The sequence below is a fragment of the Pogona vitticeps genome, chromosome 2 (genome assembly GCF_051106095.1).
Source record: "Pogona vitticeps strain Pit_001003342236 chromosome 2, PviZW2.1, whole genome shotgun sequence".
NCBI lineage: Eukaryota > Metazoa > Chordata > Lepidosauria > Squamata > Agamidae > Pogona > Pogona vitticeps.
The window spans coordinates 121,354,596-121,369,145 of NC_135784.1; the positions used below are offsets into that span (position 1 = coordinate 121,354,596).

The 14,550-nt window shown below is 41.8% G+C and overlaps 1 protein-coding gene across 6 annotated transcripts in view; it reads left to right on the forward strand.

The window, feature by feature from the left end:
- The first annotated feature begins 590 nt into the window (after positions 1-590).
- The window catches only part of GABRB2 (gamma-aminobutyric acid type A receptor subunit beta2), a 160,635-nt gene continuing 146,675 nt past the window's right edge, over positions 591-14,550 (forward strand). For 3 of the 6 annotated variants that reach the window (XM_072990289.2, XM_078385837.1, XM_078385836.1), the window contains exons 1-4: positions 768-1,007; positions 1,937-2,170; positions 2,367-2,458; positions 3,707-3,774. In XM_072990289.2, the coding sequence (XP_072846390.1) occupies positions 2,094-2,170; positions 2,367-2,458; positions 3,707-3,774 (237 nt within the window). In that variant the 5' untranslated portion in view covers positions 768-1,007; positions 1,937-2,093. Of the gene's footprint in view, positions 746-767; positions 1,085-1,936; positions 2,171-2,366; positions 2,459-3,706; positions 3,775-14,550 lie in introns of those variants that run through there. The other 3 variants (XM_078385834.1, XM_078385835.1, XM_072990290.2) reach the window with 2 other exon arrangements.

Genomic DNA, 14,550 nt, shown 5'->3' on the forward strand with positions numbered 1-14,550 from the left:
GTGTGGGGCTTCGTGTCTCTCTGCTCGCCGCCCTCCCCTCCCCTCCCACCGGCCACCGTTTTCCTCTGGGCTGGGCTTGGCTTCTAAGCCGACTGGTCTTGCCTGGAGGGGTGCCGCTGCTTCAGGCCAGGCGGCCCGAGGGCTTGCCGCGGGTGGCCGAAAGGCGCCTGTTCTGTCTGAAATGTTACAACCTTTTCCCGCTTGCTTTTATGGCGCGAGTAGGCGCGCGTGTGTGCGGTCGCGGTGACGGCAGTGAGGGGGGGGGGGACGGCTTGTCTGGCCGAGCGCGGGAGCTGCGTCCCCTTCCCGGTCCTCAGAAAGCGCGCAAAAGCAGGTCGCAGACATTGTGTGTGCATGTGTGAAGGTGGGGGGGGGGGAAGGCCTGGGAACGCCTGTCACGGTCTATGAATGTGGGATGACTAAACGTTTATTGAGGAACTACTGGAGGCTTTCGGCGTCTCCTCCCTGAGCACAGTTCATATCTCCCGTGCCTTCGCCGCCGCCGCCTCCCGCGGCGTGTGAGGCTCCCCCTCCACTTGCCCCCCCACCCTCCCGCTCCTTCCTCTCTCCTGCAGCGAATTAAACATTTCGTGGCTTAACTGAAGAACCCCCGTGTTTCTGTCTAATTCCGCACCCCCCCTTTCCCCCCACCCGCCTCTCCCGTGCCGTCGCCGGAGAAGCAAGCCCTTCAGCCCCGCACCCCGCATCCGTTCAATGAAGCAGCACAGATCCACGGCGGCTCCAAGTGGGTTTTTGCAGGGCGAGAAGGAGGTGGTGGTGGTGGTGGTGGAGGAGGAGGAAGTGGTAGTGGCGGCGGCGGCGGCGGAGGAAACGAGCTGGGAGTAGCGGCAGCAGGCATCTTTGCAAGGCAGCCTTTCGGGTCTGGCTCGGTGTTCTGGGGAAGGAAATGTCACTCAAAGTATCCCCGGATCAGCTCGCTCCTCTTCTCCGCAGGCATTGATTCCGGCCCAGAACGCTGCATTTCGGCAGCTTTGCGATCCGAGAAGGTAAGGAAGCTGTGAGTGCAAAAGGCAACGGCGGCGGCGGCGGCGTGGTCACTGAGAGATTAGGACTCCTTGTGAGGGTAACTTCCCCTCCTCGCCCTCCCCCCCCCCCACTCCTCCCAGTCTTTCCTTTTACACGGTGGTGCATTTAGGTATGATCGTCCTCCCGGGTTGCTCATCTTTTCGAGTTATTTCATCTTGTTTAAGGCGGAACAATTAAAGAGAGCGAGCGAGCGAGAAGACGTGGCCTTTTGAGTCAGCTCCTGTGCATGGATGTAAAGAGTGTGTAGATCCGACTTTTTTTACTTTCTTTTTTTTTTCTACCCCGACGAGCGTAGAGCCCATAACGTCATTCCGCGATCCCCAGCCCGGCATTTCTCTGCCCCAAAGACCACCTCCTACACCCCCCCCGAAGAGCAGACAGCCATCGATCCCCTTCCAAGAAATTCGTCATCATCTAACAATCCCCCCTTCCTTCTCCCAAATGCTATAGGCTGAGCCCTTTCCTGCCACCCATTGCATACTCCGGACCCCCTCCCGTCGAGGTTCCACTCACCATTCGCTATTCCCAAGGAGCCTAAAGTCTAGGTGCCCCCCTCCCCCATTTGCACGCCTCGCACTCCCTGTTTTCACCTCTGTTCCCATCAGTTCAAATCCGGTTTTGCACATTTCCCCCTATAAACTAGGTTGCAAAACTGCTGTAACTTGCAACTCTTGAAACTTCCTTGGTCGCCGTGGTGTAGTCAAATGTTGCATTACTCAAAAGGACAACAAAAATACACCTCTATCCTCTTGTGGATTACTTTTTAAATATGTATGCATAATGCATTTCCTTCTTCTATTTTAATTTTCCCCCTCTTTCCTTTTCTTGCTTCCTTTCCCTCTTTTTTTCCTTCCTTCCTTCCTTTTTTTTTTTTTTTTTTTTTGGCAAGGAAATTTGCTCCATCTCCAGCAGCAACCACTGCTCCTTTTGATGTTGTGGTACGCCGTGCGCATGCGCTCCACATTAGAATTACTGCACTGGCTAGAATAAGTTGGATCTCTTCTTCTCTTCCACTGAAACCCTAAATCATATCAAAAGCTAAAGGGATGCTGAGAGTCCGGAAAAAAGGTTGCCTTGGGATTTGGTCGTTGCCCTTAATAATAACAGTGGTGTGTGCACAGAGGTGAGTGATCAAAGCAGCTGTTCCTCCCCCCCCTTTTTTTTTCTTTTCTGTTCCTTCACTTTGAATTGCATGGTATGCTTTTGTTAAAAAGGTGCAGAATGCATCACGAGAGCGGCCGGGGGGGGGGGAAGGAAATCGTTCTGTATTTCTGTATTTCTGTATTTATTTATTTATTTATTTATACCTCTTTTCTTAGTGCTAATGATCCCAGCAATATGTCACTGGTAAAAGAGACCGTGGATAGACTGCTGAAAGGCTACGACATTCGACTGAGGCCAGATTTTGGAGGTAATTTCTATAGCTTTTGTGGGGAAGCGCCCGGCTTTCCACCGCTCAGGCTGCCTGGACTATACCCGTGTCCGCTCCTCCTCCTCTCTCTCTCTCTCTCTCTCTCTCTCTCTCTCTCTCTCTCTGTGTGTGTGTGTGTGTGTGTGTGTGTGTGTGTGTGTGTGTGTGTGTGTGTGTGTGTGTGTGTTTTAAACGTGTCGTTGGTGCTGCATGTGCGTTGCCATTTTCTGAAGTCAGACCCAAACTGAAGCCGATTCTTACCCGATTCTCCTTGGCTTTGAAGGGCTGGCATCTATGTATGTATGCGTGTGTGTACAGCTATATCTACAGCTGTAGATATATACTACTGTATGTAGCTGTATATATTTACATATAGTGGGGGTCCTTGCCAGCACGGAGGGGGTGCGCCGGCCGCTTCCTAACCTCTAATTTAAACGTTGGTTCACGGGCTTGACGGCGATGGAAATCTCTTTTTAAGTTTCCCCGGCGCGTCTTTCCCCGAGCCATTTCTGCCTGCCTGTAGTCACAGTGAATGTTCTTGAGTACAAGATGTACTGCTAACCGAGACAAAAATGTCATTTAACCCGCTGTGCGCTTAGCGTTCGGGGAAAGAGATTCCCACGACTGGGCTGGGCTGGGCTGTCTGGCTGGGCTTTTGTGTGTGTGTGTGAATGTGTGTGCGCGCGCGTGTGCTTTTGAGACAGAATCCACTGGACCCTTAGACACCCCCCCCCCCGGAGCCCCACGGAAGCCTTTGACAGAGGCGGCACTCATCATCTTGCTCCGGAAAGCGTGCCGTGTCGAGAGAGCTCCGTCCGGTCCGTCCTGGATTTCCCAGGTCCGATCTGTCTGACTCGGGCTGGCCGAGGAGGCTTCGTGGCTTCGGCTCGCCGGGGTGAGGTTGGGCTTCAGCGGAAGCACTGCCGGGCTTCAACTCCCGGCGGCTCCGGCGAGCTTGCTTCTGGCTTGTTCCCCCAACGGGTGGCCCGTCCAAGGCACTTTCTTTTAACACGTGTGTTCGTGTCCGTGTGCATGTGCCTTATATAAAGCGCGATCCCCGGCGATGGCGGCACGGGGAAAACAGCACAAGTCAACCTCCTGGCTTAAAACGACACCCCTTTGTGAGGAGCCCTTGCGCCCCACCTTCTTCTTTCTCTTTCTTTTTTTTTTTTTTGTTAGCCCCAGCACCCCTTTGCCGGCATGAGTTAAATTGTGAGAAATCACAGTGCAGACCACTTTGTTTTTCAGGTCCCCCTGTGGCTGTTGGTATGAACATAGACATTGCTAGCATAGACATGGTGTCAGAAGTCAATATGGTGAGTATTTTGCCATTGACTTTCCCACTTCCTCCCCAGCCCCGGCCCCTTCCCCGCCCCCCCATCTGTTTGTTTTGTGTGTGTGTGTGTGTGTGTGTTTTCTGATAGAGGGTTATCTGAGACTTCTGAATAATGAAGGAAAAAAAACAAAGAAAAGACAACTAGAACCAAGTCATTAAAAACAACAACAACAACAACCCCTTTGTGGTTACCACATGGAATGGCCGGGAAGCTGCATGGTTCCAATGAGTTTGGCAGGCCTCTGCCAAGTCATTGAAATAAAGTCTTTCAAATCAGTGTCTTTGTACCTATAGTCTTTTAAACATTTATGACTTGTACTGTGTAAGAAGCTGACTTGATTTATTGATAATCTTACTATTTAGGAGGTACCATTTCAGACACACAGTTAAGCGCTGTTGAGGGACTAAAGGGGAACAATTCTGGCCTGCTTTTGCTTCATACAGGAGCGCCCTCTGCTGACATTGTGGTGTTGTGCAGGGCCGAGAGAATATTTCTTTTACATTTTCATTGGCTCTTTGGGACTCTTTATTAGGTTGTTTTATTTATTATTAGGATGACTGGGGATTTAGATCAGTGGGAATGCTGCAGTTTACTGACCGTGGTTGTCAAATGCATTTTAAAATATTCGATCAACATTTCCTATAAATATGCTGCCAGTTCTGGAGTATACAAGCATATTGCTTCACTTAGATACAATAAAATGTCTGTGTGAGTATTTTGGAATGAAATTTGACTCAGATCGCATGTAGTACAATCATACATGAAATGTGTGTTCCAGTTTCTAAAACAATTGGAGAAGTCATCTGAAAATATGAAAAAGTGTATGTTGTTAGGAAGAACACAGTCTTTTGCATCATGTAATAGTGGAAGTAATGCCTTTTTAAAATAATTTTTCATTTATCAATTGAATTTACACGTAAAGTGTGCCTAATTCATCTTAAGGTTTTGAAATACAATGTTGTTAAAAGGCTTCAAGTGGCCTGTTCATAGATTTATTACTAGGCTTGCTAGTGAGGGGGGAAAAAGTAACTTTAAAAAAGCACAGGGGTATGGAATGCCTTCAAAAACTTTGCCAGATTCGTAGCGAAACTTTTATTTTATTTTACAAAAATTGTAGATAGTATTAACTTCACTTGTATTTGTTCAAGCAAGGATGGGGAAACAATAGCCCTCCAAGATCTTGCTGGGACTGCAAGGCCATCATCTTCCCACCACTGAGTTTGGAGGCTGTAGCTGATGGGAGCTGAAGTTCAACAGCTCCGTAAGGGCCACACATTTTTTACCCTTGTGTGAGAGCATTGGAGAGTTGATGGTCCTTGGGAGGAATTGTAAACAGGAGTCTGTGCAGAGTGCTGAGAGTGTTGACGTCCCGTCTGTAGCAAATGATAGTTAAAACTATAATTGAGTTTCATTACTGAGTAAGTGTTAGGGTTCCAATAGAAAACATTTAATTTGTCTTGCATTTTTCCCTCTAGTGTATGTACTTATTTGATTATAGCTTAGAATATTCGATGCTTTGGCCCACTGGTATGGCATAAATTAATACTTTCAGCAACTGCTGCATGGTATGGTCAAGAGTGGAATAAATGATGTGAAATTTCTTTCCATGTGGAGATTATATGTCCTGATTCTACATGATATGAAAGAACAATTAATTCCCTTTTAAAAATGTATTTCTACATATTTGTGTTAATGTCGGAGAATTATGTTTGTTTTGTTAACAAGGTATTTGTTACATGCCTAAACAACCATATGTCTTCTGGCTTCAATTTCTTTCTTCTGTCAATTTCTTCTGATATGTCCAATGAGAAAGAATTGTCTATTCCTCTTACAATATATTCTGTTATGTTAGTCTGTGGTGCAAGAGGGGTTGTCTATATGGCCAGTGATTTTAAAACCACCTCACTGCTGAGGAAAAAAGAAGAAGCTTAGTACTGATTCTGCAATCAGATGGGAGCTCCAACCTTTTTATTTGTTTAGGAGGTTTGCTGATAACTAACTGAATAGTATTGTGCAATATACACAAAAGCTTCTTATGATATGAGCTCTGGTATCATTCTTGTGATTTTCGTTTGCTTTGCTGTCTGCTTTTAAGCAAGATGCAGTCTGTCAAATGGCCTCCAGAAGTTTAAAAGGTGAAGCCTAACTAGTAGTGTCTGTATCCAGAAGAAGAATGGGCATTATCTGAAAATGATGTTCCTAACTGTATTGGGTTGATATTTTTTGTACTTAACTAGATAAAATGATGTATCCTTGTGAAGCTTCCTGTACTCAGGTAGCCATGAGATGACAAAAAGGTGTCAGGGAATTTGGATTTGATGAGATAATAAGTGTATGCCTTACATGGACAAAATAGAATTTCTGCATTTATCTGAAATGTTGCCTGGCAGGAATATGCTTCCTTTTCAAAAATTAAAACAGATTATGATTCACTAAGGATTTCCAGACTGGTTCTCTGAACTTTGATTGTAGGAACTTGTATTATTTTCATGTCAGATGTTAGTTACCATTCTGTCACTTACTTGGTTTAGTGCATTGAAAAGGTCTTGCTTGGTCTTTGTAGGCCGCTGCAGACGCATCCTGCTCCCTTGCCCTCACTATTGGATACAGAGAGACTGTCTGTGGGATTACACGTGAACCTACACAAGTTCTCCTTTTACGTTTAAATTTTTGTTCAGTGGATTGATCTGTGGTTAAGGATTATGTCTTCACTGACATTTATCATAATTAATACTAAATAGGACTTCGTTAGTTTTAAATCCTAGTGAAGGGAAACCTCTGATGAATGTTAACTCCAATTATGCTTGGTTACTGTGTAAACCTTGATGTATATTTGGCACGGAGAACTTGGGGATAAAAAGAGGAAAGCTGAAAAAAGAGAGGCATGGAAGCAATTGCCTGAGTTACGTCTAAGACATCACCATAGTTGAGAGCATCATCCAGCACGCATTTAGTTGAGGGCAAACCACATTATGTTAATGAGATGTGTTTTTGTGTAGACACACAGGGGAGTGTGCTGCTTGAGCTTGCTTGTCTCTGGGCCTCTTTGATAGGGATCAGGAGCAGGTATCCCTCAAGTACATTCTGCATAATTGAAAACATGATTGCCACTTCTCTTCCAAATATCAGTGTCAGAAGGAGGTAGAAATGAGTGTCTGTGTCCACAGAGTCCACAGCTTGTTGGGTCAGGATTCTACATAGGCTTGCTTCTACGCTAATATTTATTTATTTATTTATTTATTTATTTATTTATTTATTTATTTATTTATTTATTTATTTATTTATTTATTTATTTATTTATTTATTTATTTATTTATTTAATGACCACCTTTCTCCCAAAACTGGGGCTCCAAATAATTTAAAAAAACAAGTAGAAATAAAAAACCCAGTAAATTTTAGCATTAAAGTAAAAAAAAAAAAACCAAGCTGTTAAGTTACAACACAACTGAATTAAAAATAGCTTTAAAAGCACATGATTTAAAATAATTATAATTGACTATATATCATGTATTCATTAGAAGGGCTGTCTGTAGCAGACATGCATTTGTTAAAAGTCTACCTGAAGAGAACGATGGGTCGCCTGGGGCAGAAGGGCAACAGACATGCCAGCCCCTGGCCTCTGTAGGAAGGGAGTGCCACATTATGAGAGCAGCCACTAAAAAGGCCTTGGATGACAAGGTCAAGGTGTTACAGTTCAGATGTACGTGTCCTTACTCAGAGGTGAGTCCCACTTCTGGCAAGCCTCACTCTGTGCAATAAGGCTTGTTTTCCAGGAAGTGTGCTTAGGATTGCAGCCCTGTGCATTCTTTTCTCCGGGAATAAGCCTCACGTCTGACTCAGCAAACATAGGATTTATTCGCCCACACTTGTAAGATAGTCTTTATTACCAGGAATATCAAAAATTTTATCTAGGTAGAAGAGTTTCATTGGATATTTATAAGGACACTTGACCCAAGTGTTGCTCAGATAATAGAGTAATCGTGTCATATTTTTTTCATTATTTATTATGGTTTTATGGTAGCCTTTGTTATATTATTGCTTATGCTATTTTTGACACATTGTGGCAGCTATTATTTGGATTAGGATGTTTGCTACACAAACCTATGTGCATTTGCATACACGCCTGCATGTAGACCTGCTCCAATTATGCTGGTAAAGTGTGTATAAGTGTCTGAGTTAATATTAATGTAAATTTTAGAGATTAATTTTAAAGAGTATTCAAGTTATGGTAGTATGATTGATATACAGGAGCAAAAAATATTGTTATTTAACAGATTCATTAAAAGGAAACTGGTATATCAAACAGTTCTGAGGAGGCTTTAACAACTATTTATCATTAAACACAAGAGTAAATTTATTACTGATGCGTTCCCAGTTTCTTAAACAATAAATGTGCATTTTTATTCTGGTGCTGCTGTCAATACAGATGTTTTCCTGCAAGAAACTATTTCTCCTGGATAATTATGTTTTCCCAGTGCTAAGAAATACATTTTTTCCCAGATTTAAAAAACAAAGGAATGGAAATACAAAACAAGAACAAAACAGGGATACAAATAAATGATGGTCACCAGGAATAATACCCCTTGGCTGTCGGGATCTGCAAGACATTTGCTACTGCCACAGACATATACATTGTAACAGCATAACAGCATAAATTTTCCCCACACTTGGCACTCCTTGGCCGCCTAGAGTGGTCCAGTGGTCCAGATATGTGGGGTATAAATCAAATAAATAAATCAAATAAATAAATAAATAGAATGGCTCATGATCTCTCTCTGCACCCCACACCTTCTGTTACAACAATACGTGAAATAAGTTGTGCTAGCCAGTTTATCACACATTGGACCTTTAAGTGTGTGAACTCTTGCTAGTAGAAGTCCAGTTTAATGCCCTACCTTTTGTTTTCCGTGACCAGTGTGGAAGCACATTGTAAGACACATGTGATTCTGCAATGACAGAATTACCAAATGTAATTGGCCCATGGGCTCAGGGGGAGCACTTCACCCTGAAGTTTTGGAGGATGTCCCACCCCTTCTTGGATGACAAGTCATCTCTGTTCCAGAACATGTAACAAATGGCAGGGATGGCGGGGGGAGTTGCGTTTTGAAATTTTGGACAGATACGCAAAAATCCTAAAGTTGGTTTTAAATCCTTTTCTTGCATGGTTGCATATAAAGTACTGTCATTGAGACCATCTGATGACTTCTAGCACATAGATTTGGATTCCTGGAAAACAGAATACAGTAGTACAGTTTGAGGGGATGTCATAGACAAATTCTTTCAGCAAATGAAGCCAAATCTTAACCGCCTATATGGAAATCCGTTAGTGTTTTGCAAAAATGGCATTAGTACCCTGAGTTAAATTGTGTAAGTGAAGAAAAGGGGATGGATTTGTCTGGTTTACCAGATCTGCTTCATTACTCTCTGAGGCTCAGTCCCAAACGTGGTCTAGCGACTTCACACAGGTGTTCTGTTGGCCTCTGCTGGCTCACTTACCATTGCCACACTTTCCGGCAGTGTTAATTCAGATGTTTCCCTTGTAACTAGCTGAATATGTGGGATGGAGTTTCAAACATGGCTCCACTCCCGTGGCACCTCTAACCATGAGAAAGTGATATGCAGCTACAGCTAAACCACTCAGGAAATGCTTGAATATATACTGAGTAAGCTTAGATTTGAATCCAGGGGTCAACAGGTCCACATGAACCAATCTATCCTGAACTGTATAAACTATCTTAAAATTTGGAATATTACTTTTGCATCTTTGTAACATAAAAAAGGTATGACAAGTTAAAGAGAGAAATTGTTCAGTTGCACAGAAAATGCCAAGTGACAGATAGATTGCATGTTATTTTTTGTGAATGTAATGAATGCAGATTTATTTTTATGTTATTTTTATTCCACCTTTCTTCCCACAGGGGATCCCAAGCAGCTCACAAACAAATAAAACTATGCAATAATCACAGTTAAAAACACAGTAGGAAACTGTACTAAAAAGAATTAAATCTCTATAAATTTGAAACATTTTAACACATTTAAATCATTTAGAAATCTCTATGTTCAACAAATATAGTGCTCCTAAAACTGCCACTTATTGTTTAAAAGTCTGTGTGGAAAGGAAGGTCTTTCCCCGATGATGGAAGGGCAAGAGGAAGGGGACCAACCTGGCTCCATAGGGCAGTGCATTCCAAAGCCTGGGAGCAGCCACTGAGAAAGCCATCTCTTATATCCTCAGAGAATAGAAATGAGAGAAGAGCCTCCCCTAAAAAGCTGAGAAGGCTCGTATGGGGTGATGCAGTCCTTCAGATAGCCTGGTTGCAAACCATAGAGAGCTTTGTAGGTCATAACGAGCACTTTGAATTGGGCATGGAAACAGACTGACAGCCAGTGAAGCTGTAGTGAGGGAGATATATGCACCCTTTAACCAGTACTAGTCAGCAGTCTGGCTGCAGCATTTTGAACCTGCTGAAGTTACTGAACACCTTTCAAAGGCAGCCCCATGTAGAGCATGTTGCAATGATCCAAATAGGACCTAAGTAAGATACATATCACTGTGGGCAGATCAGACATCTCAAGGAATGGGCACAGCAGCTCACCAGCTTTAGCTGCACAAATGCATTCCAGGCCACCACTGAAACCTGTGTGCATCCAAGCTCAGAGTTGAGTCCAGAAGCACAGAAAAGTTGGAAACCTGACTTTTTCTGGGGTGGGGGAGGGGAGTGTAGCCATCTCTCAATGGTTATTCATAGGTCAGTGTCAATGGCTGACACAATGGAGAGGTTTCCAGTTTTGTTGGTAAAAATCACAAATTTCTCAAGATGAACACATTGATAACCACAAAATGTCTAGACCCCAAACTGGATTCCCAAAATGGGAAAGACTGATCTGCAATTCTGGTGCCATACTGCAGCCATCGGTTGCTTTTGCAGAAGCCCTTTGACATCAGCACAGGTCAGTGATATCTTCAGGTTGTACCCTGTTTCCCTGAAAATAAGACCTAACCTGAAAATAAGCCCTAGTATGATTTTTGAGGATGCTCATAATATAAGCCCTACCCTGAAAATAAGCCCCAGTTAAGTTAAATCCCACCTTCCACTATTGTGCAGAAACCAGAAGAATATGACATGACTGTATTTGAATAAATGTAGATTTTTGTACATGAAAAAATCCCCCCAAAATAAGCCCTAATACAGTACTTTTTTGAGCATAGATTAATATAAGACCCTGTCTTATTTTCGAGGAAACTAGAGGTGATTGCAAAGGCTTTTGTCTGTATAACACATATCTGGCTTTAGTCACTGTTGTAAAAAAAAAAATCATTTGATGGAAGCTGAAGGAATGGAGAAGGCTTGAAGCTCTGATGGACCATTTTGGTGTAGAGGACCAAAATGTGTGATATATGTGTGTATATAGAAATTACATTAAGTATTTAGTTTATCCAATTATGAGGAAAGCATTTTGGACTTCAGCTCAGCTTGTAATTGTCTTGCTTTAACATCTCCTTCTTCAATGTGCTTGCTGCGGATTTCCTTATATTGCTCGTGGCTGGGGAATGGGGGATGAAGGATGTCAGAAACAAATGCCTACCTTAGCTTGCTTAGGAGTCTTTGTCTATCTGAAAAACATAGGATCTCTAGTATAAATTTTTTGGGGGGCTCAATTGATTGTATTGAGAAGAATTAAAAACTATACATTCTAGTTTTCCTGGTGCCATTGGTCTTCTCTGCCTCTGGTGTATCATGGGATCTTTTGTCACAGAGAACTTTATTGGCCCTGATTTCTTTTCTCTGCCAAATCTCATTTTGCAGGGTGAGTTTCACAAAGAGAGAATGAAGGCAAAAAAGGGGGTAAGATGATGAATGACAGGCAGATTGGTTGCCTAGGACCTGTCTTCCTGAGCGTTTAGAGAATTCTGTAATAAACACTGCTTTTTGTCAGAGCGTGTAGGAAAAGTTGTGGTAGGCGTATTCATCTTTCAGCAGAGTGAACCACAATATTGTGCTTGGGAGGTAATGAGTCCCAATGTCCCCCCCCCCCAAATGCTTCAAAAATTTTCTGTTGCAGTTTTCTGTTGTTTTGTTAGGATTATGGTATTTTTCTCCTTCCACAATTCCATCCAAAATTACAAAGAGTTATGAAGCAATCTATAAGATTAGAAACTCCCTTGCAGCCATTTAGAGATGAATATGTTTATTTTAAAGGATCTCATTGACCACAGCTTCTGTCTTAACATGACTGTTTTTCTAAAATATTTATACATCATCCTGTAACATACTGTAACAGAACAGAACCCCTCTCAAAATAGTGTATGTGTGTGTGACCATTTATCACATAGCTTTAAAAATAACACTAAATACGAGTGATATGATAATGAAAACATCTGTAATGATCCTTGTATGGAAAACCTAGAGACCTCAATGGCTATTGTCACTTATTACTCTTCTGTTGTTTTAGCTGAGCCTTGACTTGACAAAATTCCTTCGGTATATGTATTTATATTTTCATTGTGTTATATAGCCATTCTTTGTAGGCAGAAGCATCGCAAAACATATGGCGAAATCCCATTTAGATGGAGACACATTTGTTGATTTCAGTGGGACTTCGGCATAACTCTTCTTGAATTCAGGCCTTAAATTGAAGCTATTCAGTGAAGGAATCCCAACAATCATTAGAAGAAAATTATGAAAAAAATGTATGGTTTAATAGGCTTGTCTCTCATTTGGAAAAAAATTGCGTGCCACCTACAACTTCCCCTCTCCTGGCTGTTCTGTAAGGTGTTGTGACATCATAGAATGTGAATTGTTAGAAATATTTTAACTGGTGAGTGGGAGAATGTCACAAATAGAAGAGTGAGAAATTGCGAGGCCACTGTGATCAGTTTCTTGCACATTGGAGACTTAAATGGTTGCAGTTTTAAAAAAATGGTCCTAACTTCATTTTTATGAGGTTTGCTTGCTTAGATCTTTCAATACGAGCAGATAGACAAGGTTACAAGCTGAAACCATTTAAGAAAGGAAGATTTATGTAAGAGGAATTAACTTCGCCACACAAGCAGGAACATTTTGTAGAATATGACAGTTTTTGGATGATTATGTCATAGTCCAATAAATTAAGATAAAAACAGACCTTCAACTCCTCTGATGCTCCCTTTGCTTGAACTGCCATTAAACCAAGAAGTCTCTGAATTAACCATAATTTCCCATTTTGTTGAACCCCCATGGAAACTATGGTTTAGAACAATTCAAAGTCATAATTCAAATTTGATATTGGTTTAGAATCATGCTGGTTCTAAGGACAAAAACCATAGTTCCCTGGTTTGGACAAATTGGGAAAGTATGATTAATTAAAAGCTTTCAGTTTGTAATGGGGAGCAAAGGGGCTGCCTGTATAGGCCAAAGCTTCATGCATATCTTGGCCTCCCCTTCAATACCATCATCTGAACCCGGCCCTCTATTTAATATGGAAAGCTAATGTCATGCATATTTCCTAAGATAGAAATTCCAAGCAATAGTTTTTACGTAACAGAAAACGTTTGCTTTTGTAGGCAAAAGAGGCAGTTTGTAACTAAGTCCAAAGGCTGACAAAAATTCCATAAAGATATTCTTAAAAAACTTGAAGTTGCTTCCAGAGATTTTCAGGTACTTGGACTGTGAGTGATTATTTCATGTGTTGGCAGCACTTGACTTTAGTAGAAAGTGTGACTAATTTTAGGTGTTTTCAGTTGAAGGAGGCATCTAGTAGACTGCTGTTTGTTCCACCAAACTCTTTCATTTCCAACCTTGAAGTGTTAAGTGTGTTTGAAAAGCAGATTGTTTCATTGGGGACAGACATTTTGGAAACTCTGGTCCTTAGATTTTATAGCGTATGAAATGTTTCATGAGCACTTGAAGGTATGAATTTATTATTTGAGAACAAATCCATTCTAACCTGCTTTGTTGTGCTGCACATTATTTAATTTTGCTGCTTTAGTGTTTCTCTACACCATTTAATATCTCAGTGAGCTTGGTGCAGAGTAAGAAATTGAGAATTTATTCCCACTGTGCTTCCTAGGAGAAAAGCCAGCTCTGGGAAAGCTGCACAGTCCCAGGGAGCATCCAGAAGAAGAGAATGGTAAACCAGTTCTGAGTACTCTCTACCTGAAAACCCCTGAAAAGGGTCACCATAAATCAGAATTGACTTGATGGCACATTATTATTGACCAAAACTTGGAGTGATGAAACTGGTATAAACTGAAACAAATAAAACAAATTATATTTTTACAAAATTATTCTCTATTCAAATATATGTTTGAACCAAGGATATTCATAACACTTTAATTCATAAAAGTGTCCTAAAAACATACAACTAATAATGACTATATCTAGCCAGTGCCAAACTACTCTGAAAATCCATGTTCTTAACCACCTGTGAAAAGCCAACTAAACATGGCCCCAGCACTATAAATATTTACTAGAGAGAAAGACTTATTGATTATGCATGCATAGAAAAAGGCCATGAGCACCTGAAATCCTGAGGAAGTTTTTGCAGGTTAAGGAGAACTTTTTAAGGTATTTAATATCTGGCATGAAATAAGACTCTAGCATTTAAAGCCCATAAGTTCTTGTTCATCTCAGATCAGAATCTGATCTGACATTTTGCTTTGATAAGCTGGGTAAAATATCTAAAATAAAGAACTCAAATAAAATTCTGAGATAGTCCTCATCTTTCTCTGCCCATTATGCCAGGTTTTGCCATTTTCCAAGGTCTTCCCTGCCT